General features: G+C 64.0%; 1 protein-coding gene across 1 annotated transcript in view; it reads left to right on the plus strand.

Annotated features, from left to right (window-relative positions):
- KIF1A (kinesin family member 1A) overlaps positions 1–23,475 on the plus strand; it is an 89,736-nt gene extending 66,261 nt beyond the window's left edge. The window contains exons 36-49 of the mRNA XM_073807020.1: positions 87–171; positions 2,773–2,878; positions 5,347–5,373; positions 12,066–12,180; positions 13,116–13,249; positions 14,188–14,249; positions 14,564–14,709; positions 15,576–15,770; positions 16,266–16,343; positions 17,142–17,266; positions 18,137–18,289; positions 18,582–18,774; positions 19,673–19,791; positions 20,150–23,475. Coding sequence (XP_073663121.1) covers positions 87–171; positions 2,773–2,878; positions 5,347–5,373; positions 12,066–12,180; positions 13,116–13,249; positions 14,188–14,249; positions 14,564–14,709; positions 15,576–15,770; positions 16,266–16,343; positions 17,142–17,266; positions 18,137–18,289; positions 18,582–18,774; positions 19,673–19,791; positions 20,150–20,192 — 1,581 coding nt within the window. The 3' untranslated portion in view covers positions 20,193–23,475. The remainder of the gene's footprint in view (positions 1–86; positions 172–2,772; positions 2,879–5,346; positions 5,374–12,065; positions 12,181–13,115; positions 13,250–14,187; positions 14,250–14,563; positions 14,710–15,575; positions 15,771–16,265; positions 16,344–17,141; positions 17,267–18,136; positions 18,290–18,581; positions 18,775–19,672; positions 19,792–20,149) is intronic.
- The last annotated feature ends 1,207 nt before the right edge of the window (positions 23,476–24,682 follow it).

The following is a 24,682-nucleotide window of genomic DNA, read 5'->3' on the forward strand; positions in this document are numbered from 1 at the left end:
GCGCTTGCTGCTCCCGCCGGCCTCCAGCGCCCCCTCCCCCAGGGACCCCAGGCCATCTGACTGTCTTCTCTCCTGGTGCCTCGCAGGGCATCCAGAGACGGATAACCGTGACTCTGCTGCACGAGACAGGCAGCCACATTCACTGGAAGGAAGTGCGAGAGCTGGTCGTGGGTGAGTGGTGCGGGGGGGGGGGGGGGGCCACGGGGGAAGAGCACAGACCACGCCCTCACCCCGGGCCCTGGCCGGACGCCTGGGTTCTAACCGCGGCCCTGCCCCTGTTGCCGTGTGCCTCAGCCCCTCACCTGAAGAGAAGGGCTTGGCCTCAGGTGATGAGTCCAGATTTCTATTTAATCGCTGTACTAACTTGCTAGGGCTGCCGTAACAAAGTACCAAAAACTGGTGGCTTAAAACCACAGAAATGTATCCTGTCCCCGTTCTGGAGGCACAAGTCCTGTGATACAGGTGTCAGCAGGGGCCACGCTGCCTCGAAAGCTCAGGGGAGAATCCTTTCTCGCCTCTTCCAGCTTCTGGTGGTTGGTAGGGACTCCTCGGCTTGTAGACACATCACCCCGCCCTCCGTCTTCACAGGGCCTAGATACTTAGATGACGGCCCACCTGACTCCAGCGTGATAGCATCTCGACTGATCACGTCTGCCAAGGTCCTATTTCCAAATAAGGTTCTGGGGGTCAGGGCTGCAACACGTCTTTCTGGGGGGACACAGTTCAACTTACAGAGATCACCCAGGAGCTTAGACGCTTTCCTTCTGTAACTTCATGTCCTGAACTCTTTCATCTACTGGAAACATTTCCTTTGCTGATTCTTTGTAAAGAATTTGTCTTCCCAGTTTCCGTTCAAGGATAGGGACCACGGTCCATTCCAGCGTGTCATCAGCATGAAGCTGCCCGCGCCACCCTGGCCTGGAGCTGAGGGCCCCCGTGGAGGGCCCACCCTGGGGCATTGCTGTGGCCGGGGGGCAACAGCTCCAGGGCAGTGTCCCTGGGGCTTGTAGGGGGGGTTCTGAGGGTGTAGTAACAGGACTGTGACAAGGGACCCATCGCCTGCACCCGAAGTGCAGGATTGTGGGCAGGGAGGTTCTGGGGGCCCCAGGACAAACGCTTTTATTCTAGACGTTTCGCATCTATTTTCACACAAATCAGAAAAACAGTCGAACAAGCACACACACCCCCATTTCAGATGTTGTTTAGGGTGAGTCTAAAAACTCCGCATCAATTTAAAGAGAAGGTGAAGCAGACCCCCAGCTCGCTCGCGGACGTACTGCACGTGGGTGGGAAATGATGCCGCCGTCACCCCGAGCCTGTTCTGCCCAGAGGGAAGGGTCTACACCACCTACTGACCCGGCTCTGGTCCTGGTGGAAACTCTCCCTGACGCCCCACCCCATCACCCTCATCCCTAGGACTGTGTCTGCACAGAGGCTGCACCCTCGCTGGCCTTGGGGAGCCAGGCCCTGGTCCCGGGATCCCACCTTTCTCTCTGCTCTCCGGGCCACATCCCATTTGAAAATGCAGACAGGGGTGTTCGCCTGTGTGTGTGGTGAGGGGATAAGGGTGCTATTGAAGGGGATTCGGGGAGATGCTGGCAGGAACACCAAGGCCCCCCCACTCTTGGGCTAAGGGGTTTGGGCTTTGCCGCTCTGGGCTGCATCAACCTCGCAGACCTGAGTGGACGTCTCGGCCTGACCGGGGCTCCGAGGGCATCAGTTTTGCAGGTGGAGCCCTGGGCAGACTCTGAGCCGACAGAGTCCCTCCGAAGAGCCTCCGCTGAAGCCCACGCCCGGGGGGTGAGGAGGGGTGAGGCTGGCACACGGGCCAGGTCTCTTCCTGCAGCTGAGCTGCCCCAGGAGGGGCCGTGTGGCCCTCCCCTGCCTTAGCCTCCAGCCATGGGGGACACACCCTTCGGGGACACGTGGCTGGAGGCCCACACCTGCCTTCTCCCAGAGCTCAAATGTTGCTAGAGGCTTCCAGGAAGTGGAGCCCCAGGGTGTGGGCTCAGAATTCTGTCCTGGTGCTGGGTCTTATTTCAACTCTGCATGGGGGGCGGGGAGGAGGGGAGAGGCCAGGGATTCCTTTCTGGCTTAACAAAGAAAAGTCAGTATTTGTTTATTCCTCGAGGAAGCAGAGCAGTGAATTTAAGGATCTCTACAAGGCACGAAATTATTACTGAAACCACCAGGAGGGAGTTCTGACTCAGTGGTTCTGGTGCCGTTTACAGTCACTCCCACCCCCCACCCAAGTGCGGGCGCCTTGGAGGGCGCTGTTGGAGATGCTTCTTACAGGGAGAGATTTTTGATGCAGATAGTGTTTCTTTTCTTTCTTTTTTCCTTTTTTTAAGTGTAAAGAGAAAAGGGAACATTTTCTCCTTCTCATCTTGCTAAGATTTCCTTTTCCAGCAGGTAGGAGGGCCTGTGAGTTCTAGGCTGAGGGACTGGCGTCTATCAGTTGGGGTGGGGGAGATACTGCGAGAGTTATCGATGGCTGAAAGACTGAGAAACTCAGAACTTAGGCCGCAGGGAAAGATGGCAGGACGCCCACTGACAGGCGGCACCACGTGCAGGTGCAGACCCCGTGTGGGCCTCCCTGTCCCCCACGCACCCGGTGTTGCCTTTTGTCAGGTGCTCTTGTGGCCACGTGGGGAGCCACGTGATGTGGCCTCACAGGTGGAGGCTCCGGCCCAGGCAGAGGCGGAGAGCAGGGACCCAGCCCCCCACCTGCCCTCCTGGGCAGTGACACGCGGCCTGTCCCCTTTCCTGTAGGTCGCATCCGAAACACCCCGGAAACCGACGAGTCCTTGATCGACCCCAACATCTTGTCCCTCAACATCCTCTCGTCTGGATACATCTACCCGGCCCAGGACGACCGGTGAGTCCCCTGGGGGCGGCGGCAGGGCTGCTCCCGACTCCCTGGAGGAGGGTCCGCGTCAGAACCCAGAGTGCGTTCTCAGCTCATCCACTTGGCCCCCCCGGCCACAAAGGGCCCAAAGCTTTCCAAGCCCTCCTTTCTGAGCCCTCCGGGAAGGGGTGCAGGGAGGGGTGCCTGTGGCCGCGACTTCCCCCGGCAGGATTGTCTGCGCACCGTCCTGTCTCTGGCTCACTCGGTCACCCGACAGAGGGGCCGCGTGGGAGTTGCCGGCGGATGAGCTGGGTCCTGTCCTCGGGAGTGTCGTGGGTGGGTGGGCGGGATGGGGCAGTGGGAAGCATGGGGCGGACAAACAGGTTGGATTTCCCAACCACACCACTGCGGGCAAGTCTGTACCCTCTGGCAGGGGTGCTGGGGCCGAGGGTCCTGGAGTTCAGGGTCGAGCTGGGTCGGCAGTCTGGCGTCCCGGGGTGGAGGTCTGCCCAGCGGCACAGCTTAGCCCACGCTCCTCGTCACTGGGCTGTTCCTTTCCAAGCTCCCAGGTGATGGCCGAGATCTCTGCAACCTGGGCAGTCTGAGCTTGACCGCATCAGGGTGGGTGGATGTGGCCCCCCGGCAGCCCCTGACAAAGCAGGCCTGTCGGGGTTTGCCAGGCCGGGCGGGGATGTGAGGCGGAGGCCTGTGGGGGCCCGGCCGGGGCAGGCAGCTCATGACTGAGAGCCGCCCTCCCGGGGGGAAGGTCGGAAGGCTTGGCTGTGTCTGAGGTGCTGCTTTCTGGGGCTTCGGGGACACGGGGAGGGCGCTCCCGAGTCCCGAGGGCTCGACCAGGCCCAGGAGGAGGAAGCCGAGAGCTGCCCCTGCGCTCGAGCCATGGGCGTCTCCGCGGGCTTCGCGGCTGTGTTTGCAGGAAAGATGTCTTGAGGGCTGGGTGTGCTCAGAGCGGAGTGCGGGCACCCCGCACGTGCAGGGAGAACTGGATCCATAAGGATAAAGGGTCCTGGGACCAGACGGAGCTCAGTTTCTTTATTGACTCCCTGGAGAGTGGCTGTAGGGAACCATCCCTTGGTGTGGGCAGCTTGGGGGGTGGGGGCAGAGACCCCAACAGGGGCAGGTGTGGCTCTGGTTCCAGCCCTGCCCCAGAACCTTCCAGAAGAAACTCACCCTGCACTCATGTCCAGAGCGGGGAGGGATTGGGTGAAGAATGCTGGGGGGGTGTTCTCACAGGGGCGGGGGACACCATGACAGGCAGGCGGGGCTTACCTCGGGGCAGGGGCCAGTGAGGCACAGTGCGGGGGCAGGGGGGGCCTGTCGCCATGAGAACACACCCTGGGGACATGGCAGAGAGGGCCTGGCGCCCACCCGCACGGGCTGCCTGCAGGGACACGGGCCGCTGTGCCCGGGCCGTCAGGGGTGGGGACCCCGGGGGAGGTGGGGCCCGGGAGGGCTCTGTCTGCCATGCTGAGTGCCGCTTTGGACCTGGAGAATGACCTCAGCATTCCCCTGACCTCTGACCCTTCCTTTGCCTCGGCAATTCCTAGATTCTTGGGGCAAGAAGGGGTGGGGGAGGGGAGAGAAGGGGGCGGGGGTGCCTCTGGGCCTCCTGCCCTACACGGTCTCCCTGCTCTGAGGAGGGAGACTGCGTTTCTGGGTTCCCGTCCTCCGGCCAGCACGGCTGCTGCAGGGCACAGGGGGACCTCGTCCTGGGCTCAGTCCCCAGGCAGTGGAGCGGACAGCTGCTCCTGGCTGGACCTCGGGTCAGTGGGGCTTTGGCTAAAGAGGTTCTCCCTGTTCCTGGAGGCCAGAGGACCCATCGCTGACGGGCTCTGTCCTGTTCCCTGGGGGCTGTGGGCAGTGAGGCCGGCCAGCTCTGGGCTGGTCCGGGCCCTCACGGCTCAAGGACGTCCTTGGGCTGGGGCTGTAGTCCTTGCCCGTAGCTGCTTTGCCCCCTGCTTGGCTTCTGCCCGTGCTGTACGGCCCCAGGACTGCCCCGACCCCAGCCCGGCCTGGAAAATCTCAGGGACGCTCCTCGGGGGGTGGCCCCCGGCAGGAGACATTCTGAGGCTTAGCTGGCCAGGCCGGCAGCTCCTCCCGAGGGCCCTCGTCTTCCCTGGACGGTGGCTGACGTCCGCGGAGCCGCGATGGGCCCGGCTGCTCTGCGGGGGACCCGGCAGGCCCTTCTGCCCCCAGAGACGCTGAGGCTCAGAGACCCAGGTCTGCTTGGGCCTCGGAGCCTCAGCTGCCCACCCGCTTTGCCGCGGCCTCAGCCTCCTCCCCGCTCAAAGGTGCCGCGCTTTGCAGCCTCCCCGGCTCAGAGTGGGCCTGGGGCCGCGGACGGCTTCTCCCCGCGCCGCCCCGCCCCTCTGTGGCCGCGGACGGCTTCTCCCCGCGCTGCCCCGCCCCTCTGTGGCCGCGGACGGCTTCTCCCCGCGCCGCCCCGCCCTCACTAACCTGTGGTTGTTTGTGTTTTGCAGGCAGTTTCTTGATTCGGACATGCCTAGGTACCATTTGCGCCCCTTGGTCTCCTTCCAGCCTCGCCTCCCACCCCCGCAGCCCTGAGATTTCATTTCCGCTTTTTGGATTCCTTCCACACTTGCTCACCTCTCCCTGCCGTCTCTCCCATCTTCTCCTTTCATTTTATTTCCTTTTGTATTTCTCTCTTCCTACTGCTTCCTTCCCTGTCACCCTCCCCTGGCTGCGTCCCTTCTGCCCCCACTCTTGATTTTGGCCGCTTTGGTAGTTTCCTGCCCTCGGTAGACACTGGCTGACTTCCTGCTCCCCTCCCCCCACCCCACCCCTGAGCCTTGCCCGTCCCTGCACCCCAGCGGGAGCACCCGCATGCAGGCTGGCCGGCCAGGCCCACTCCCCGCAAAGTGAAAGAGAAAAGAGGGAGGGGGGAGGGGCCGTAGACAGGAGCAGCCCGGCTGAGATCTCCTCGCTCTGCGCTTCCCAGGCCTGGGTGCGAGCCCCTTGACTGGCCAGGCGGGTGGCTCCAACCGCACACCCTTTTTGGAAGTAGGTGGGTGGGCCCAGGCTCTGGACGCGCTCGGGTGGCCCCAGGTCCAACCCCCCGAGGCACGGGCTCCTGGGCCGGGGACAGCAGATCCCTCCCAACTCGAGTGAGGCCCTGGCGCGCGGTGACTGGGTGCAGGGTCCTTGAGACCCTGGGGGTGGACAGCCTCATGGTCCCTAATTCAGACTTTGTCCGTGAGACTCTAGTCTGTTCTGAGCGGAGGGTCAAGGCCGTAACTGTCTTGCCAGGCTGGGCGGCAAGGGAGGGAGAGGCTTCTGGGGGCCAAGCCGGGGCAGGCAGCTCATGGGTCCCTGTGGATTGTGGCCAGAGCTTGGTGGCCCTGGGGGTCACTGTTTTGAAGGATGAAAGGAGCGGCAGGAAGGCTTCCAGTGCCGATGTTTGAGGCTTTAAGCTGCGGGGAGGGGAACGGGTGGCACCTGCCCCTTTGTGAGGGGGGAGCCCCAGGACCAGGTTGGGGGCACAGCAGGACGTTCGGAGGCCGTGTCCTTGTCAGGTCATGGGTGTGGTGTGTCAGGACAGATGGTCACTGTGAATGTGCCCCGGGCAGTTGTAGCTGAGGCCCCCTGGGGCAGTGAGCAGCCTGTGGTTCCTGTCGGGGTGTGCCCGAGGACGTACGCACCCACTCCAGGAGCAGATCCTTGCCCTCCCTGGGGACACGCAGCTGGGTGCGGCCGAGACCTGGTCAAGGAGAAAACGGCAGTGGACTCTGTACCAGGGGAGGGTCACAGCCCTGCGGAGCCCAGAGCAGGGACCTGCCTCTCGGGCAGCCCGGAGGGCCTGCTGGAGGTGGCAGCTTACCAGCTGGTCCTGGAGGTGGAAGTCTGCCGGGTCTCAGAAGGCGCTGGGGCGGGATCCCATCGGCTCGGGTTCATCCCTGAAGGGGTCCCGATGTAGGGGCTGTTTCCCTGATGAGTGGAAACTTCCAGGCCCATCAGTACGATCGCACGGGGGTGTGTGGGCATTCTGTTCAAGTTTGCGTTTCCACAAGCAGCCCAGCATGATAGAGGGTGTTCAGGCTGGTCCTGGACACCCCCCTACAAATACCTCATGCCTCCAGGAGGGTTCTGGGTAAAATGGAAACATACCCTCGGGCCAGGAGGAGACATGGCACCAGGAAAGGAAGGGGGAGCCCCTCCTTCCCGGCAGGGCCTCCTTCGCCAGCCCCTAGACTTCAGGAGGACCTCACCCCTGCACCCGAGCAGGGGGCCCCAGCCCCCAGTTTCAGAGGTGGGCTCATCGGCCCCCAGTGGACTTGGCCCGAAGAGGAGGCTTAGGGCGCTCAGAGAGGTGAGGGGTCAGCACCCCAAGACTCGGGCTAGTGCCTGCTTCATGGGGCTGTGTTTTGCGGGGCAGGAAACCATTGTGGTGGGTGGTACTGGGGACTAGCAGAGTCCCCAGTGCTGGGGACACTGGCAGTGCACGGTGACCCCCACCCATCCCATCTGGAGTGGGGTGGGGACTGGGGCTGTACCGACTGGGCTGGGGCAGCCTGGCTGTGAATGTGGACAAGTGGCAGAATCTTCTGGAACCTTGGTTTCCTTCCGCCTCAGGATGGGGATTTTATTAGGGCCTAAGGTGGTGATGTTCAATGAGATGAACGTGGAAAGCTCTCAGCAGGGGTCTTGCGTGTGGAACTTCATTAATGTAAGTTGTGTGGTTATTTTCACTACTACCTCGTTAGTATTTAATTTAAAATACTCGTACTTAATTTAAAACACATATCTCCTGAGCAAGAGCCTGTTTCTTCTAACCACTCCAATTTTGCCGAAGGGGCCCCACTTAAATACCAGGGACTCACGCCCACCTTGCGGAGCCCCCGAGACACGCAGGAGGGGTTGTGACACAGCCTGTGACCCATGAAGAGCTGGGTCAGACCTTCCACGCTGTCCGCGCCTCTTACCCCAGCTCACGCTCCTGCCCAGGGCTCGGGTTTCCACCCGCCTGGAGCAGAAAGGGTCCTCATGACCCTTTAAAGCACAAAGGTGTTGAGGAGAAGGCTGGGGGACACTGGCAGTGCACGGTGACCCCCACCATCCCACCAGGCGCGGGATCTGATTTCCCCAAACAGGTGGCCCAGGTGCCCCAAAGGCTACTCCAGCCTCCCCGGAAGGGCCCAGATGTGGGATCTTTCCCCTTCTGTCCTGCCATGCTGCGCCACTTATGGGGCCATGACCCTCCCTCACTCATTCATCCATCTGTCACATGTGAGCCACGTTCTTTGGGGTGTTAGAAAGGGGGATTAAAGACTAAGACCGGAACAGTCAGTCCCCAGGAAGCTCAAAGCCTGGCCCGGGGGTTCGCTTGTCCCCTCATCCCCTCGATCCTCCGTCCCCTGTGTCCCTCTGGTCTAAGAGCTTGCTCTGCGAGGTGGGTGATGCCACTTGGCCGAGCACGTGTGGCATCCAGACACAGCAGAATTCCTGAGGTTCGAGGCCGTTCCACTGCTCTTAGCCGCGTGGGCACGTCTTGGGATCACGGTCCCCACCGGACAGGAGGGCTGCCCTGGTTGCAGTCCGGGGGCTCAGTCCTGGAAACCTGCCCATCAGATCACCACCCCCAAGAACCTGGGCCACTCCTGCAAGTGTGACACTCTTTCGAGAAACATAGTTCCCAGAGCATCACGAGTTTCAGGTTGCAACCTCGAGCGTGGGGTTTAATTTTCAGATTCTCGGCGGACCCATTCGCCTTAGGATGCCCCACGCCGGCCTGTTGCTGCACCATGGCTGTGACGCACGTCAGAAGTTTACACGAGCTCTGATGGGCCGTCGGCAGCAGGCGTGGGAGAGTCTCATACAGAATGACCAGGTGCTCGTGTCGAGAGCCCTGAGATTCCGTCACCTCCCACCCGGGCAGCCCAGGGCCTCCCGCAGACCCACACGTGCTCACAGGCAGGGTTCCCGCTCCACCAACCCCGGGGAAAACGAAACAGCTGCAGCCTACTTGTGGCAGGACAGAAAAGATGTTTACAACATGTGGCGTTTTCTTCGTCAACAAAACTTTCTAACTGAGTTTTCAAGTTTTCCCCGTGTGGGTCCTCGCTTGTTTGAGCATCACGCTCTCGTCCCAGAGCTAATTTGGGGTGGTTCTGTTTCCGGGGTCCGCTGCCTGACCCCTTTGGCTGGAGGAGAGCCGCCAGACAGGCCTCCTCGTCCAGGAACCCCTCCCTCCCAGGCTTGGAAGGCTCGCTTGGAGTCAGGATGTCAGCCGGAGGCTCCCGGAAGTGGACCGGAGGTGTCTGAGTGGGGGACTTCTCCATGCTGGGTCCCCACTCTGCTGCAGAGGGACTGTGTTGATGGGCATTTTCCGTCCGGCTGGGGGCCCTGCAGGAACCCCCTGGGGCTCTGCTGTGGGTGCAGGCTGGCCTGCCTGCGGCCCCTTTCTTTAACACGGGGTCCCAGGGCACGGCACGCAGAGGAAAGGGCGAAGGACCAGGATCCATGGTGGAGCCTGGCACGGCCTCGCTGGAGGGAGGGACTGGCCACTTTCCCCAGAATGGGCTGGATGCAGAGGGTCCACAGTATGACGGTGCTGAGCCGGTGGTGAAGCTCTGATGCTCTGCCCTTAAGGTGGCCCCACCCCAGCGTTTCTGCTTCCGTGAGTGCGGGGGCCCCGGAATCTGCATTTCTGATCAGTTCCCGGTGGTGCAGATGCTGCGGGTCCAGGGACCCCAAGCCTGGGCCACACGTTCCCCTTGAAAGTGTACCTGGGGGGCCGACTGAACTTCGCTCAGGTAGAGTGAGCAACGCCGCAGGGGAGGGGCGCCTTCTGGGTGACCTGACCCTAGAGGGTCCGCTGGGGCTGCTCACAAGTCGGTCCTGGCGTGGTCTCCCCGCAGGCCAGGCACCTCCGGGAGGCACCGCGGCTCCCTCTCAGCCCGCTGGGTCTTAGTTTCCTGCCATGTGACACCCGGCCCAGGGGGGCTGCTTGGGTCCCACGTCGGTGGGCTGCCGCCCTCCCGCCCTGCTGGGCTGGGCTGGGTCCTCACGCCCCGAGCACTTGCGGCGGGAAGGAAGCCGGCAGCGTCCTGTAGCAACATTTTAGGCAGGTGGACAGAGGTGGCAGCGCTGAGCCAGGCCCGGGGCCAGCGGGAGGCTTTGGGGCTGGCCAGCCTGCCAGGGCCGGGGCCTCAGGCTGGGCCGTGCCCAGGGTGCGGTTGGGCCTCCTGGGGAGAGGACTTGTAATAACAGTAATGCCTCCCAGGCCTGTCCTCAGCTCCTCCCCGGCTTACTGAACCCGCAGGATGTCCCAATGAGGAGGGGCAGTGACTGCCCGTCACTGGTCCAGGAAGCAGGGCACAGCCCGAGGTCACGTGTCCGCTGTCAGCCCGAGGTCACGTGCTGTGAAGTGGCATTTGGAGCTGGGCTGGCGGGGGCGGGGGGCGGGGGGGCATTTGTTCTGAGCTGCGCTGCAGCGGGCCTCTGGCTCTGTCCGCAGACCTGGGGCATTTGCGGACCCCTGGGACAGAGGGCATCCCTCTGGGTCTGGGTGGCAGCTCCAGGTGCGCCCGGCTGGTCCTGCTGGAGATGGACCCAAGGCTCTCCCTGTGGACACAGGGGAAGGGGTGTCTGCAGGTCCCCGGGCTGGGGCTTAGAGTGGGCCCCACCCACAGGGAGCCCCCCACCCCCGTGGGCCGCGTCTGGGCCCCACGAGACGGCAGTCAGCAGCTCCGCGGCTGGTGTGGCCCAGCCCCACCTGCTCCGTGTCAGTTAGCTGGTACCTGGCCGGGTGGCGGTGCTCGTTCTGACGTGAATTTCTTCTGTGTGTGTACGTGTGTGTCCTGGCTGCCACCGCATTTAGCGTTTCGTTCGGAAATGACACTAGGTACAGCTCACTTTTCTCTTCTGCGCTCGCTCGGTCTGTCCTCTCCTGACTTTCAATTTCCTTTCTCCCCCGGTGTCTCCCCGCTCTCTCTGCCCATTCTCTGGTTACCCCATTGTCCTCACGTCCTGCCTCTGGAACTTTCTCCTCAGTGGCGTGTCCGGCAGTGGCCCTGCCCTGTCCCGCTGCTTCTCCCGCGCCCCTGGACTGCGCCATGGAGAGAGGGGGTGGCCGTGGCACTGTCCCTGCCCCTCCGCGGCTTCCCTCCTCTTCCCTCTGCATTGCCGGGTGGGCCCGGCTCCTCCACAGGGGCCGGGCCGTGTCAGGGCTGCTTGTGGTGATGCGTTCCTCAACTGTGTCTGCGTGAGGATGCTTGGACGGAAACCGGGTGAGGCTGGGGGCTGCCAGGGCCCACAGAGCGGCCACACTGTGCCTTGAGGCACAGCCCCAGCTCAGATACGAGGGTCCTCAAAACAGCACCCGGCCTGAGGCAAGAGTTTAGAGCTCTGCCATCAGATGCTTGAAAACGGAAGCTGTCATATGACAGGAAACCCTGCCCTGGAGGCCACCAAACTGTCTGGGCCCTGGGCCTGCCCTGAGCTGCCCTCAGAGGGGTTTCCTGGCCCCTGGCTCATGCACTGGTCATTACTTTCCGGGTTAGAGACTGGGGACAGGAAGAAACCACCACTGCCCGCTCTGTGCTACGTGGGGCCCTGCCTTTCCACGGGGCCTGGCTGAGGTGGGCGGAGGCCATGCCGTCTGGGAGAGGGGCCACCCCGGTTTTCACCCCCAGCATCCTTCCCCAAGGGCGAGTCGGTTGGTGGAGGAGATGGCCATGGAGAGTGTCGGCAAAGCCGGGCGGGCTCCCTTTGAGGCCAGGGAGAGGCCAGGGTGCCTCCTTACTCAGGCCGAGACTGGGTGGAGTTGGGCACCCCTTCTCATGGTCTCCCCACCACCACCGTCGCCTCTGCCCCCTTCCCCCCTCCTCTCACCCTCCCTCCCCTTTGTCACAGCCCCCTCCCCTTTCCTCTCCTCCCCTCTCCATCCTCTCACTCCTGCCTCAGCTCCAGGGGACCCCTCTCCCCCTCCCCCAGGGTGGAGCTGAGAGGGCTCCGCACTCACCCTGGGGGGCGCCTGAGTCCCCCACCTGGCATGGTCCTGAGTAAGGAGGGCTCCATCCTCCCTGGACACCAACACCTGGGCCTCTGACCTGTGGCCCCAGCGGCTCTCCCTGCGGGTGGCCCACACGTCTGTCTGTCTGTGTCTGTCCGTCTGCATGTCCCCACCCCCACCAAGAGCAAGCCACATCCGACCTTCTACCTTGTCTCTGCTTCCGTCCAGGACCTTCTACCAGTTTGAGGCTGCGTGGGACAGCTCCATGCACAACTCCCTCCTGCTGAACCGGGTCACCCCTTACCGAGAGAAGATCTACATGACCCTCTCTGCTTACGTTGAGGCAAGAAACCTGCCCCCAGGGCACTCCACCAAAATCACCCGTCCCCCAAGCCTGAGCTGCTTGCCAAGGGGCAGTGAGGGTGCTTGTTAGCCCTGGACAAACCCAGTCAACCCTATTCTCTTCTCAGAAGCCTTCTTAAGTCCTTGAATTAAATCTATGTACTTTTAATGGCTGTGCTCGCAGTTAACTAATGCTGCTACCTTTAGTGTATGGGTTTGTCCTTGGGGTTGCAAGATGGCTGCAGCACCACCAGACATTGCATCTATCTTCCAGGCAGCACAAAAGCAGAAGCGTCCCATTCCCCATCCCCAGGGTCTCAGGCCGTGACCTCCCTTTGAAGCACAGGAGGAGGCTGGGGGCGTGGGCGTTTCTTGCTGTGCACAGTACTGAGGAATGGGGGCGGGGCTTTGGGGTCGGCACCCAGCGGGATGGTAGAGACGAAGGCATCCACCCCCTGAGAGCCTAACTACTCCAGCTGTAATATGGGGACCTACCTGTGTGACTGCCCCACGGGATGAGGTTGGCTCAGGCTGAGAAAACACTTGCAGGGCTTTGCCCAGACAAGACACCAGCTTTGTCAGCAGTTATCCCGGAGCTTCGGGAAAACCAAAGAACCGGCTGTTTAAGACAGCACCTCGCTTGCTGTGCAGTCATTTCCTGTGGCGTTTGAGAGTTAAACTGTGGGTGCACAGACAGGGTCCGGTCAGATCCTCACAAACGTTTTGGGGAGTGTGTCACCCCGATTTAATGGTGAGGCAGCTGAGGCCCGTGTCCGGGACACTTGGGGCCCCCGGCAGTGGGTGCCCCGCTGTCTCTCCCTCGTGGCTGTGGTTCGGTGCGGAGGCTCTTGTGCCCCGAGGGGGAGATGGCTAGGTGCGGCTGGAGCCGAGCCCCCGGGGTGTCCTTGGGTACGAGCCCCTCCCTGCCCTCCGCAGATGGAGAACTGCACACAGCCGGCCGTCATCACCAAGGACTTCTGCATGGTCTTCTACTCCCGCGATGCCAAGCTGCCGGCCTCGCGCTCCATCCGCAACCTGTTCGGCAGCGGGAGCCTGCGGGCCTCGGAGAGGTGAGCCTGCAGTGGCGCCCTGGGCGCAGCGGGTACCAGACTGGGCTCTGCGCGGAGCAGTATGTCACGTGGTGCACTCCAGGCCGGCTGGCCCATGAGACGGAGGACCTGCCCCGGTCCCGTCGGGCCTCCGGCTCTGGGGTCCATCTCACTCGGACCGTCAGTGGACGCCGCCGGGCACTTGTGGGGACCCCGATGTCATGTTGGGGGGTGTGAGAGAGCCAGGCTCTCCCCACAGGGCACAGTGGAAAGGCCTGAGGTGTCCACTCTGGGGCCTCCCTGGGAGGTGCTGGTGACCTTCCTCCCCAGGGGCCATGCGGATCTGTGCTATTGGGATTGCTCCCCCCACTCTGTGGGAGAAACTGGGTAAACATGGGGCTGGGCGGGAAGCAGGACTCTGGACAGCACTTCCTGAGGACCTGTGCTAAGCCAGTGCTCTTGGAGGCTGGGGGCACGTGGGGGAGTCGGACACCAGGACCCGCGTCCCTTCTTGCGCTCTGACCTGCATTCTTGGGGGTCACCACTGGCAGCCTTCAGTGAGGCTCCCCACGCACTGTCTCGTGGCCCCTGTGTCCCCACTGCCCTGGCACAGCCGGGAGGAAGGGGGGTGGGGGTCCTGGGCTGGCCATGGTCCTGTCTTCCAGGAGGTCACCCCGTGAGCGTGAGCCCCTCTCCATGAGCAGGTTAGCAGGGAGCCCTTGGCAGAATCAGTGGTCCCAAGAGGAAGGGGGGCCCAGCGGGAGTCTGGGATGGGGACCGTGTACAGGGACTGCATCGCGGGGAACCAAGCACCTCTGCCACCTCGTGCAAGGCCGCTTGGCGTGGGCGGCTGCAGGACTCGTGCCCAGTGTGCGTTTGGTGGTGGCGAGAGTCGGTGCCTGGCCGACGCGGGGCCAGGTGGCGACGTTCCTCCTCCCATCCCCCACCACTCCTGGCAGCAATCGCGTGACGGGCGTGTACGAGCTCAGCCTGTGCCACGTGGCCGACACGGGCAGCCCAGGTAAGCGTCTGCCCTGGGCTCTCTGGTCGGGGGTGGGGTGGGGCACCGTTGGAGGTCAGGGAGCCCCGTCCCTGGGACCACCTGGGTGACTTCAGCCACGCTGCCATTTGGGGGCCCCTCACCTGGAGACTCGAGTGCTCACCTCGTGCCCCCCGGAGTTGCTGGGGGGCTGGAGGACAGTGAGGGGAGAGAGGAAGGGAGAGGAGGGGCAGCCGAGACCCCGCGGGACACCTGGCTCTGGGGGGGGGGGGGTCCTGCCTCCCTCGGGGGATAAGCCTGCAGCTAGGGACACGTCTGACGGGCGTCCGCTCCAGGGATGCAGCGGCGGCGCCGGCGGGTGCTGGACACGTCCGTGGCCTACGTCCGGGGTGAGGAGAACCTGGCAGGCTGGAGGCCGCGGAGCGACAGCCTCATCCTGGACCACCAGTGGGAGCTGGAGAAGCTGAGCCTCCTGCAGGAGGTGAGAGGGCCAAGCCCACCAGGTCCCCACCCCACCCAGGATGGAGCGCGTGGCCCTCGAGCCGCCCGTCACAGGGCTTAGGGCCGCATGACGCCACCGGCTAGGATGGGAGGTTCATTCTTTTTTTTTTTTTTTTAATTTATTTATTTATTTATTTATTTTTGGCTGTGTTGGGTCTTCGTTTCTGTGCGAGGGCTTTCTTTAGTTGCGGCAAGCGGGGGCCACTCTTCATCGCGGTACGCGGGCCTCTCACTGTCGCGGCCTCTCTTGTTGCGGAGCACAGGCTCCAGACGCGCAGGCTCAGTAGTTGTGGCTCACGGGCCTAGTTGCTCCACGGCATGTGGGATCTTCCCAGACCAGGGCTCAAACCCGTGTCCCCTGCATTGGCAGGCAGATTCTCAACCCCTGCGCCACCAGGGAAGCCCGGGAGTTCATTCTTGACCCAAGCGCAGACTGTTGGGCACGTAGATGAGACAAGAAAGGAACAGGGAGGGAAACTAGTGGGCGGGGCGAGGCCCTTCTGTCGCTCGGGCCAGGACGGCCAGTGTCCAGCAGCGGCACTGACTGCTGACCCGGGGCGCGGGTGGGAAGCGGGCATCGGGGGCCATGTCCACCCTCTGGGCCCTTCCTGAGTCCGCAGCTGCAGCGCGCACGGCCCCCCGGAACGCAGCTGCGGGAACACAGTGTCCGTCCCATTGGCTCACGGCGGCGCACGGGCAGGTCTGTTGGCGCCACGTCACATGCCACAGCCCAGCAGGGCGGCCGGCTCTCCCGGGCCTGAGCAGGCCTGGGGCTCAGAGCAGCCGCCCGCTCTCCCCGCCCTGGCGGGAGCAGAGGCAAAGCCACACTCGTGCTCCTCTGTGCAGGTGGAGAAGACCCGGCACTACCTGCTGCTGCGGGAGAAGCTGGAGACGGCCCAGCGGCCTGGTCCCGAGGCCCTGTCCCCCATCTCCAGCGAGGACTCCGAGGCCCACAGCTCGTCCAGCTCCCCGCTCGCGGCTGCGGGCCGGCCGTCGTCCCTGGAGGCTCCCAACGAGAGGCAGCGGGAGCTGGCGGTCAAGGTGGGTGGCAGGTGGGCGGCGGCCATGCTCCTGGCCCTTTCCTGGTGCCAGTGACTTGTCACGGCCACCAGGACCTGGGAGAATGAGTCCGTAGGGTCACCTTGACCCCACCCCCACCCCACCCTACCCACATTGGAACCCGGGGACCTCTTATAGCCTCTACTCCCCCAGACAGTGACCTGCTCTCTCTTGCATACCTGTGCTGATGGGGAGCTCGCCACCTACACCAGAGCTGGCCTTTCAGCTGCTGGGTGGGCCACGGGGAAGGCCTCCCGCACTTCAGGGGGTGCTGGCCCCACCCCCACCCCCGCCCAGGCCCCAGGCCTGCCCCGGGGGGCTTCCTCAGACCGCCGCATTACCTGGGAGAGGTGAGGGTGCTTCCCACCTTGACCTGGGGTGCCTGGCCCCTCGGCCAGTCTCCCGTGTCCTGGGCCTGTGTCCGTGGCAGAGCCGGGTCCCGGGAGGTCCCTGACCAGGCGTTTGCTCTCCCGGCAGTGCTTACGGCTCCTCACCCACTCCTTCAACAGAGAGTACACCCACAGCCACGTCTGCGTCAGCGCCAGCGAGAGCAAGGTGGGCGTGGAGGGGCCGCCCACGGGGGGGCGGGGGGGGGGCTGCTGTGGCCGAGAGAGGGAGATAAGGGTTTTCTTAGGAACATTCCTCTCCCAGCCTAAAGGGATGCCTCAGAGCTAAGGGGCTGGCTTCCCGGGGCCTGAGGCTGGGGCCCGCCGGGCCCAGGGGTGTCCACTCGGTGTCGTCCCTGGCTCCCACTCTCCCCAGTCCCCGGCCCTGTCCAGGCTGGCCCTCACCCAGCTGCCTGTGTCCTGGGCTGGCCAAGCCCCCTCTCCTCGGCTTCCTTCCCTCACCTGGGGGCCCACCCTGGTCTTGCAGCCCTACACCCACGCCCAAGGCTGGGGCGGCTCTCGTGCTAGAGGCTGGCCCTGGCCCGTGTCAGGCTCCAGGCTTCCCTTCCAGCGCTCGGGCCCATCACCCGTCCCCCCTCAGCCTGGTAGACAGCCCTGCCCGGCTTTTGTGCTCCGCACCGGCCTCTCCCTCTGCCCAAACCTCCTCTTGCCGCGGCTGCCAGGCTGCGCACCCTGAAGTCGGGGCTCAGAGGCTACTCCTTCCCCGACCCCCACCCAGCGGTCCTCGCAGCCTCGAGGACCTCCTGCAGCAAAAGGCAGAGCCTGAAGCCCTGGGCGGGGTGGGCCGGGGGACGGTGGGGGCTGGGCTGGGAGGAGAGCCCAGCCCGCAGCTGGAGTGGGGTTGCCCTAAACAGGGGTAAAATGCAGGCAAAGGTGCCGCGGCAGGGATGTCCCCACTCGCAGAGGGCCCTGAGGCTGTCCCTGAAGAGCCGTCTCTCCTCCGCAGCTCTCCGAGATGTCTGTCACCCTGCTGCGGGACCCGTCCATGTCCCCTCTGGGGGCGGCCACGCTCACCCCCTCCTCCACCTGCCCCTCCCTGGTCGAGGGCCGGTACGGGGCTGCTGAACTGAGGTGAGTGAGCCCCAGGCTCCCGGCAAAGCTTCCACCTGCACAAGCTGACCGACAAAACGGCTGTGACTGGGGCACAGAGCAAGAAGCCAGGGCTCGAGGGGCTGCGTGTCTGGGGACAGCTGCGCACTAGGGCAGGGCCGGGGGAGGGGTCTGCCCTGCCCAGCTGGTGCGGTGCCGTCCAAGGTCATTTTCTGCTAAAGCGTAGATTTAGAATACAGTCGTGAATAAAACCAGGAACAGGTCGGAACACTGAACAAAAAGCCCTTTTCAGTGGCAGCTCTCACAAAATACTCAGTGGGAAAAGTGGTGACAGAGCGGAGCCTAGAGGACACCTGAGCCCACCTGACACCTGCCGAGCGGTGTTGGGAGCAGGGCGCACGTTGCTGACAGCGCTCGTGTCTGACCCATCAGGTCGTATAACACCTCAGGCTTTCCAGATTTTCTTCTTGAAAGAAAAAGGCATCAAGCCCTCTGGGCGCCATCCTGAGTCAGGCCTCCTTGGCCACCGGGTCCGTCGCTTGGGCCTGGTGGCTCCAGTGGACTATAGCAGCTCCCTGCACGCACACGGTCCCTGAGGAAGTCGGGTCAGCTTCAGTTTAACTTTGGAGACAAGAGATGCGGAAGCCGCTTTCACAGGGGGTGGAGGTGGGGAGCCAGAACATGCCACGGGAGAAGGCGCTGCGTCGGCGTGGACCCTGCCCGCCACACAGCGCGGCGCAGCGGCGGGCCGGCCGGAGGTCTGAGCCAGCGTGGGGGGCAGGCCCAGGCAGGCGCCCTGGCGGTTCTGAGCGGGTAACGCTGGCTGTCGGGAAGCCGGGCCGGAGAGGCACCTTCTGGCAGGAGTGCAGGGGCTTCACTGTGCTTTCCCAGGACCCCACAGCCCTGCTCCCGGCCGGCCAGCCCAGAACCTGAGCCCCTGCCGGAGATGGATTCCAAGAAGTCCCCTTCCCCTGCCCGGGCAACGGAGGCCGACAAGGAGCCCCGGCGCCTGCTGGTGCCCGACATCCAGGAGATCCGGGTCAGGTGCGTGAGGGCCCTTCTAAAGCACCGGCCAGCCCGTTCTGCTCCTGCGAGGACAGCTGGGCCGCCCCTGACCTGGAACGGAGACAGCTGTATGCCAGGGGCCCCCTGACCTAGGACAGGGGACAGCTCTGTGCCGGGGGTCGGGCAGGGCCCCCTGACCTAGGACAGCAGTGGAGAATAAGCAGACATAAAGGGCAGGAGGGTGGACCAGAGCCAGAGCCAGTGCTGGGCGGGGGCTGGGCACCTGGTGGGCAGCTGCAGAAAGATGGTTTTGGGGCGTCCCCATCCCCAGCCCGATCGTCTCCAAGAAGGGGTACCTGCACTTCCTGGAGCCGCACACGGCTGGCTGGGCCAAGCGCTTCGTGGTGGTGCGGCGGCCCTACGCCTACATGTACAACAGCGACAAGGACGCCGTGGAGAGGTTTGTGCTCAACCTGTCCACAGCCCAGGTTGAGTACAGCGAGGACCAGCAGGCGATGCTCAAGGTGCGACGCGGCCGCGGGCGGGGAGGGCAGGAGCCGGGACGGGTCCTCCTCTGCGGGCCCTGCGTCTGCCCACTGCCCGACTGAAGCCGGGCCCGTCTGTCACGGGCAGGGCCGTTGGGGTCAGCCTCACTGTCTCTCTGCCTCTCGTGTCCCGGGGCCACTCTGCCCACCCACGGGGCTTGTAGTCCTGGTGACAACGGCGGTGACGGGTGCGGCAGGCGTTAATCCTCTCCCATTTGATGGCTAACGACAGTCCCCTCTTCCTGGGGACGCCCACAGTGGGTGTCATGGAGCCCTGTAGGGCCAGCGGGGCAGTGGGCCCAGGAGTCCAGCGCCCTGTGCCTGGCTTTGCCCCTGCTCCTCTCTGAGCAAGCGGTGGCCCTGGACGTGAGTAGCCCTGACTCCTGGCTGGTGGCCACAGGGCCCACTGGGCACTGATTCCCTGTGGTGGGGGAGGGGGAGGTGTGAGCTCAGCCCGCCACCCACGCCCACCACGTCGAGGGCTCGGGCCTGAGAGAAGACGCCAGGATTAACGGGCCCCAGAGGATACATCTGGGCGAGCAGTTGAGCCAGGGTCCCCGGGGGAGGGACCTTGGCCTGTGCGGGGTTGACTCATCCCACGGGGACACAGAGCAGTGACAAGGTAGCCTCGGGCATGGCCACGGGGATGACCAGAAGATACCGGCTTCCGGAGGGGAGCCACCGCCTGCAGGGTCAGGACGGGCTGTGCGTGCAGCAGCGCTGCCCCCTCCTCGGGGTCTTCTTTTCTGCTTCCTCATCCTTGACGCTCCCCCTGGGGGGAGGGCCCTTCCCCCCCACCTGGGCCCCGGGGGAGCGGCGACCGCCCCTAGCTGACCGCGGGAGGCCTGGCGCCCCTCACGGCAGCGCCCCTCCACAGACCCCCAACACGTTCGCCGTGTGCACGGAGCACCGGGGCATCCTGCTGCAGGCCAGCAGCGACAAGGACATGCACGACTGGCTGTACGCGTTCAACCCCCTCCTGGCGGGGACCATACGGTACGTCCTGCCTGCAGAGGGAGGGGCGCGGTCTTGAGGACGTGGATTCTCGTTTGCGGGCCGTCGCTCCTCACCGAGTGTGTAAATCCCCGACTTTCAGAACCGCCACTCAACCAGGGCGGGCCTCCACGTCGGGGACATGCTGCACCAGGCTTGGGGACAGCCAGGCCCCCGGTGGACGGAGCCCCGCCCCTAGTCAGTGACTCACAAAGGAAGCTGGGGCGGGGGGGCGGGGCCGCTCCCCGCGAGTCGCAGGGACAGGAGACAGAGGTTACGGCTCTTGGGCGACCGGGGAACCAGAGACGCTAATGCCGGCAGCCTGGCGCCCTGACCGCCACGTCTCTCCCGCCCCCGGCAGGTCCAAGCTCTCCAGGAGGAGGTCTGCCCAGATGAGGGTCTGAGCCGAGCCCTCCTGGACAGCCAGCAGGCCCGGCCCCGCTCTCCCACCCTCGTCACCATCTGTCGTGTCATCCGCCGCCCAGCCCTGCTCCCAGCAGACAGCCAACGCGCCCCCTCCTCCTGGGGATGCCCGCGCTGGGCCCCAAAAGACCTCTTCTGGCCGGGGACCTGCCACACGACCTGTCGTGCTCCCAGCAGAGGCCGCGTTTGTTGTCCTTTCTTCATTCAGAACGCAGCCTGGGTGGGAAGAGCTGGGAGACGCCAGGAAGGCCAGAGGACAGGAGCCGCGGGGGCGTCGCTGCCGTTCTAATATTTTTTTAAGCATAGACAGACTCTAATTAATATGCATCAGTTAGTGACACTGAAACGGCCACTCGGGAGTTAACTGTAAGACTGTTTTATTTATAAGTGTGCATCTCTAATGCCCGCACCTAGACCCGCAGGGCTCAGGTGGACCCACCCCGCTTGCTCCCAAACGCACCTCCCAAGCTTCTGGGGGACACACAAGGCGGGGCAGCCGCCTGGGAAGACCACAGTGAGGTGGTGTCTGGACAGGCCGGGCGCCTCCTGGTTGGCACCACGGGGCACCTGCCCGGCCTGAGCTGAGGCCTCTGCCCAGCGGCACGTGGGGCAGGCCCTGGTCCCAGGGCGTGTGTGTGTGTGCGTGTGTGTGCGTGTGCGTGTGTGTGTCTGGGGGGTCTGATGCCTGAGGTCTGAGCAGCGCAGAAGGTGGGTGCATCCTCCTCACAGGAGGGAGGACCCACGTCTCACCTGGACAGCAGCTACCTGAGGTGTGACTGTCCCGGTGACGCCGGCAGCCCGTCCCTGGCGGCATGTGGGACAGCCCGTCCCTGGCAGTATGTGGGGCAGCCCGTCCCTGGCAGCATGTGGGGCAGCCCGTCCCTGGCAGGATGTGGGGCAGCCCGTCCCTGGCGGCATGTGGGAGGTGAGGCAGCAGGCGCCTGGCTGGCAGCTGTCCTGGTGGGAACCAAACGGGAGAGTGGTCAGGGTCCCACCGGGAGGGTCACGTGTCCAGGCCGGCTGGGTGCGGGGAGCTGTGTTTAGAGGTGGTCCAGGCAGTGAGGGGCTTCTGGTGCGGCGTCTGCAGCCACTGTGAGACCCGGGGTGAGCTCCAGGGAAGGAATCGTGACTTCCCCTCTTTGCCCCAAGAGCGGAGTTTCTGAGTCCTGGTGAGAAAACTCCATGGGGTCAGGTGAGGGCAGCCAGTGCTGGGGTCATCCGTCATCAAGGGGGCTTCCTCCTGTATCCGAGGGTGTCACCCTTGTCTTGTTCTGCCCTCTCGTGACAATATCCATTTCGTCCCCTTTGCAGACCCCATGCCTGAGGGTTGCCCGGGACCGGGCAGGAGCCAGCCCCGGGCTCAGAGTCTGGTCGTGTGTCATGCCCAGGCCATAAGCCCTTCAGAGAAACCACGGGGTCTTCAGTGACCTGTTCCTACACTCAGAGGCACATTCAGCCACCGCAGCACAAGACCCGCCCCTACCACGTCCCCCAAGAGGGGGTGACGGAGGGTTCACATTCCAGACTGAAGTCAAACACTGTCCAGAAACCAGCAGGCCTGTGCCCCCCGCACAGGGCTTCCCTGGAGGCAGAGGCCAAGACGCAGAGGCAGAGGGGACAGCACACTCTGGAGCAAGTGCTGACGCGGGCCACCACGATGGCCTTGAGGGCAGGCAGGAGAGACAGGTGGGGTGAGTTGCTCTAAGATGGGTCGGTTCCGAGAGCCCCTCCTTCCTGCGAGGAGATTGGAGGTGCAGGGCCAGGCCACGGCCACTCAGGTCAGCCAGCCTGAGGCGGAGGCCTCCTGAGAGTCTGAGGCCCTCTCACCCCGGGCACAGGTGTCTGGGGCCAGCCAACCTGCAGAGCACCCGCTGAGTGGGGCAGGGGGCCCCCGGGAGGGTTTCTGGGAACCGCCCCCAATTCAGGGGCCTCCACGGCCATGGAGGCCTCCAGGGCTGCTTCGTCTGGGCCTTGCGCCGTCTTGGCAGTGACTCGGAACCAGGTGTGGCCCACCTGGTGGCCCCCACCCGCCACCACTTCCTCCTCTCAGGCCAGCTCCACGCGAGGGCCTGGGTCCGAGAATTCCATGTGTAGTCAGGAAAGCTGCTCTCTCGTGCCCGGTGTCACGTAAGCCAGAGACGAGTGGTTTGGGACTCAGTTGCCACATCTGTGACATGGGAGGCTGGTCTGGAGGCCCGTGAGGGTCCTCAGGTTGTGGGGTGCAGACAGGAAAGTCAGGTCTGGCTGTGGCTGCTGTGTCCTGCGAGTGGGGAAGGAGAGAAAGATCCAGAAAGCCGTCTCCCTTGGACGGGTTTCGGTTCAGTGCTTGCTGCCGCCCAGGCTGCAGCCTCATTGTGCTTGAGGCCGTGCTCGCCTGGAGAGGGCTCTCCGTCCCCCAGGGAGGGGTGGGCTCCTTCCGCTGCGGCCCTAGTAGGAGCCCCAGGGAGGGAGATGCTGGGCTCCCGGCTGAGCGCCCTGGCTCCAAAGCGATCCGGCTGGTGCCCAGGGCCGGCTACTGAGACGCTCGTAAGCTTCAAGGCCTCTCTGTTCTGAGTAATCATTGTCTCACTCACCGACAATGCGCGTGCGTGCACACACACACACACACACACACACACACACACACACACACACACCAGGGCGGCTGCAGTGACGTGGTCTCCCGGCAGTCCTCGTCCCCCCTCGACACCTCTGGGGCGGATGTCGCAAGGCACTCGGGGAGGGTCCCCAAACGTCGCCCATGCTGCAGGCACGGGCAGGGTGGCCACGCTGGTCCTCCGTCAGCTCTCCTCAGTGTGGGGACCCCGCAGGCACCCTCCTGTATCCCTGGGGCTGGGCCACGTGTTCCCCCGGGAGAGACGACAGGCTGTGGCTTCTTCCCAGTCCGTGCGTCCTGCGGCCAGCTGTCCCCTGAGTTCCCCTGTGGCTTGTACATACGTGGTTGTGTGGCACACCCCAGCCCCTGCACTGTAACTGCCGTCCTGATGTAATGACTCTAGCTCCCTGATGTCCGAAACCCAAGTGTTAGGCTCTAGGCTCCTGTACGATGTGTGTGCACTCAAGGCTCTGTCCAGTTAAGAAATAAACATGGCTCTTCATGCAACACCAGACCCGCGGGTCTCCGCCTGGCTTTACTGATGCGTTAGGTCTGTTTGCTGGGGCCCGAAATAGCCACAGGGCCAGGTGTCCAGCGCTGTCTGGAGACAGCACGCATCTCCCAGTGGCGAGGTGGGGAGGGGAGAGAGCCTTGAGGGGTGGGAGGTACAAGGTGGTGTTTATCGTGGTCGCATCCAGCTGCTTCCATCAGTACCTGGCTGCACCTGTCTGAACAGCTCCAGGTGCCCTTGGGTATGCCACCCCTGTACTGCCAGCCTCATGCCCAGGCAACCCCGTTATTTTATATGTCAGCGTTACCTGGCGGGTGCTGGTTAAGCCCCTACGCTGTCCCCGTGCTGGCCACTTAAGGAACGAGCGCCGCTAACCTGCTCCAAGGACCTTTCCTTGGTCCCCTGGCTGCGCCCTCACGGCCTCTGTGCCGGGAGGGGGAGAGGCTGACCGACCACGCGGTGCCCAGCCTAGCCCAGGGCCCTCCAGGGAGGAGGCGCAATGGGAAAGAGGTCAGTGGGAGGCCAGAGAGTCCGCCACGCAGCCGAAGGAGGCCTTGCGGCTGCCCTGCTTCTCCGCGGGGAGCGGCCCAGGCGTGGGCTGCTCTGCACCTGCTGCGGTACATGTAGGGATCAGGGCAGCCCGCTGTGGGCAGCGGGCGTTAACCGTAGCCTGGCTACAGGGCGAGAGGGGCTGCCCTCTGCTGAGGCCTCCAGGCACAGCCCTGGAGCTTTCTCTGCAACCCTACTCCTCCTAGACCCTCCAGCCCCTGATGGTCTAAACTGCCCATTTTGAAGGCAGGAAGTGATCAGGGTAGTGGTGGGAGGGGCTCCAGGGGCTGGTCTCGTGGGCCTGCAGCGAGGGCCGGGCTGCCCTGCAACACCTCTGGCTTCCTGGGCTCCAGACACCAGGCCCGACGTCCAGGTTGGCTCCAGCAAGAGCTCCCCCATCTCCGGCCCGCTGCCCCTCCCTCCCCCCAGCACACTCCCACCCGTCCTGGCTGCGTGGGGTGTGGGAGCCCGGCTGCGGCGAGGGAGGGGTCTTTTGGAGAGGAGTCCAGTGCCTGCAGAGAGGGCCCAAAAGCACCCCTCCAGCTCCCAGAGCTTGATTTCTAAACCCATCCTCCGATCAAAGGAACCAGCACTTCCTGGAGAAATGGCTGCTTCTAGGGCTGGGGCTGGAAGTACACAAGGTGAGCCTGCAGCATCTTGTAGCGCCAGGAAGGTAGGAAAACCCCCCAGACACCCACACTGGTGGGAGTATGTCAAAGGGACAAGGACCCAACCGAAAAGGGTCCCCAGTGGCCGAGACTGGAACAGTCTGGGCAACAACAACAAAAATCTACTCACAGACTCGTGGTCACCAA

Source organism: Tursiops truncatus, chromosome 7, assembly GCF_011762595.2.
Source record: "Tursiops truncatus isolate mTurTru1 chromosome 7, mTurTru1.mat.Y, whole genome shotgun sequence".
NCBI lineage: Eukaryota > Metazoa > Chordata > Mammalia > Artiodactyla > Delphinidae > Tursiops > Tursiops truncatus.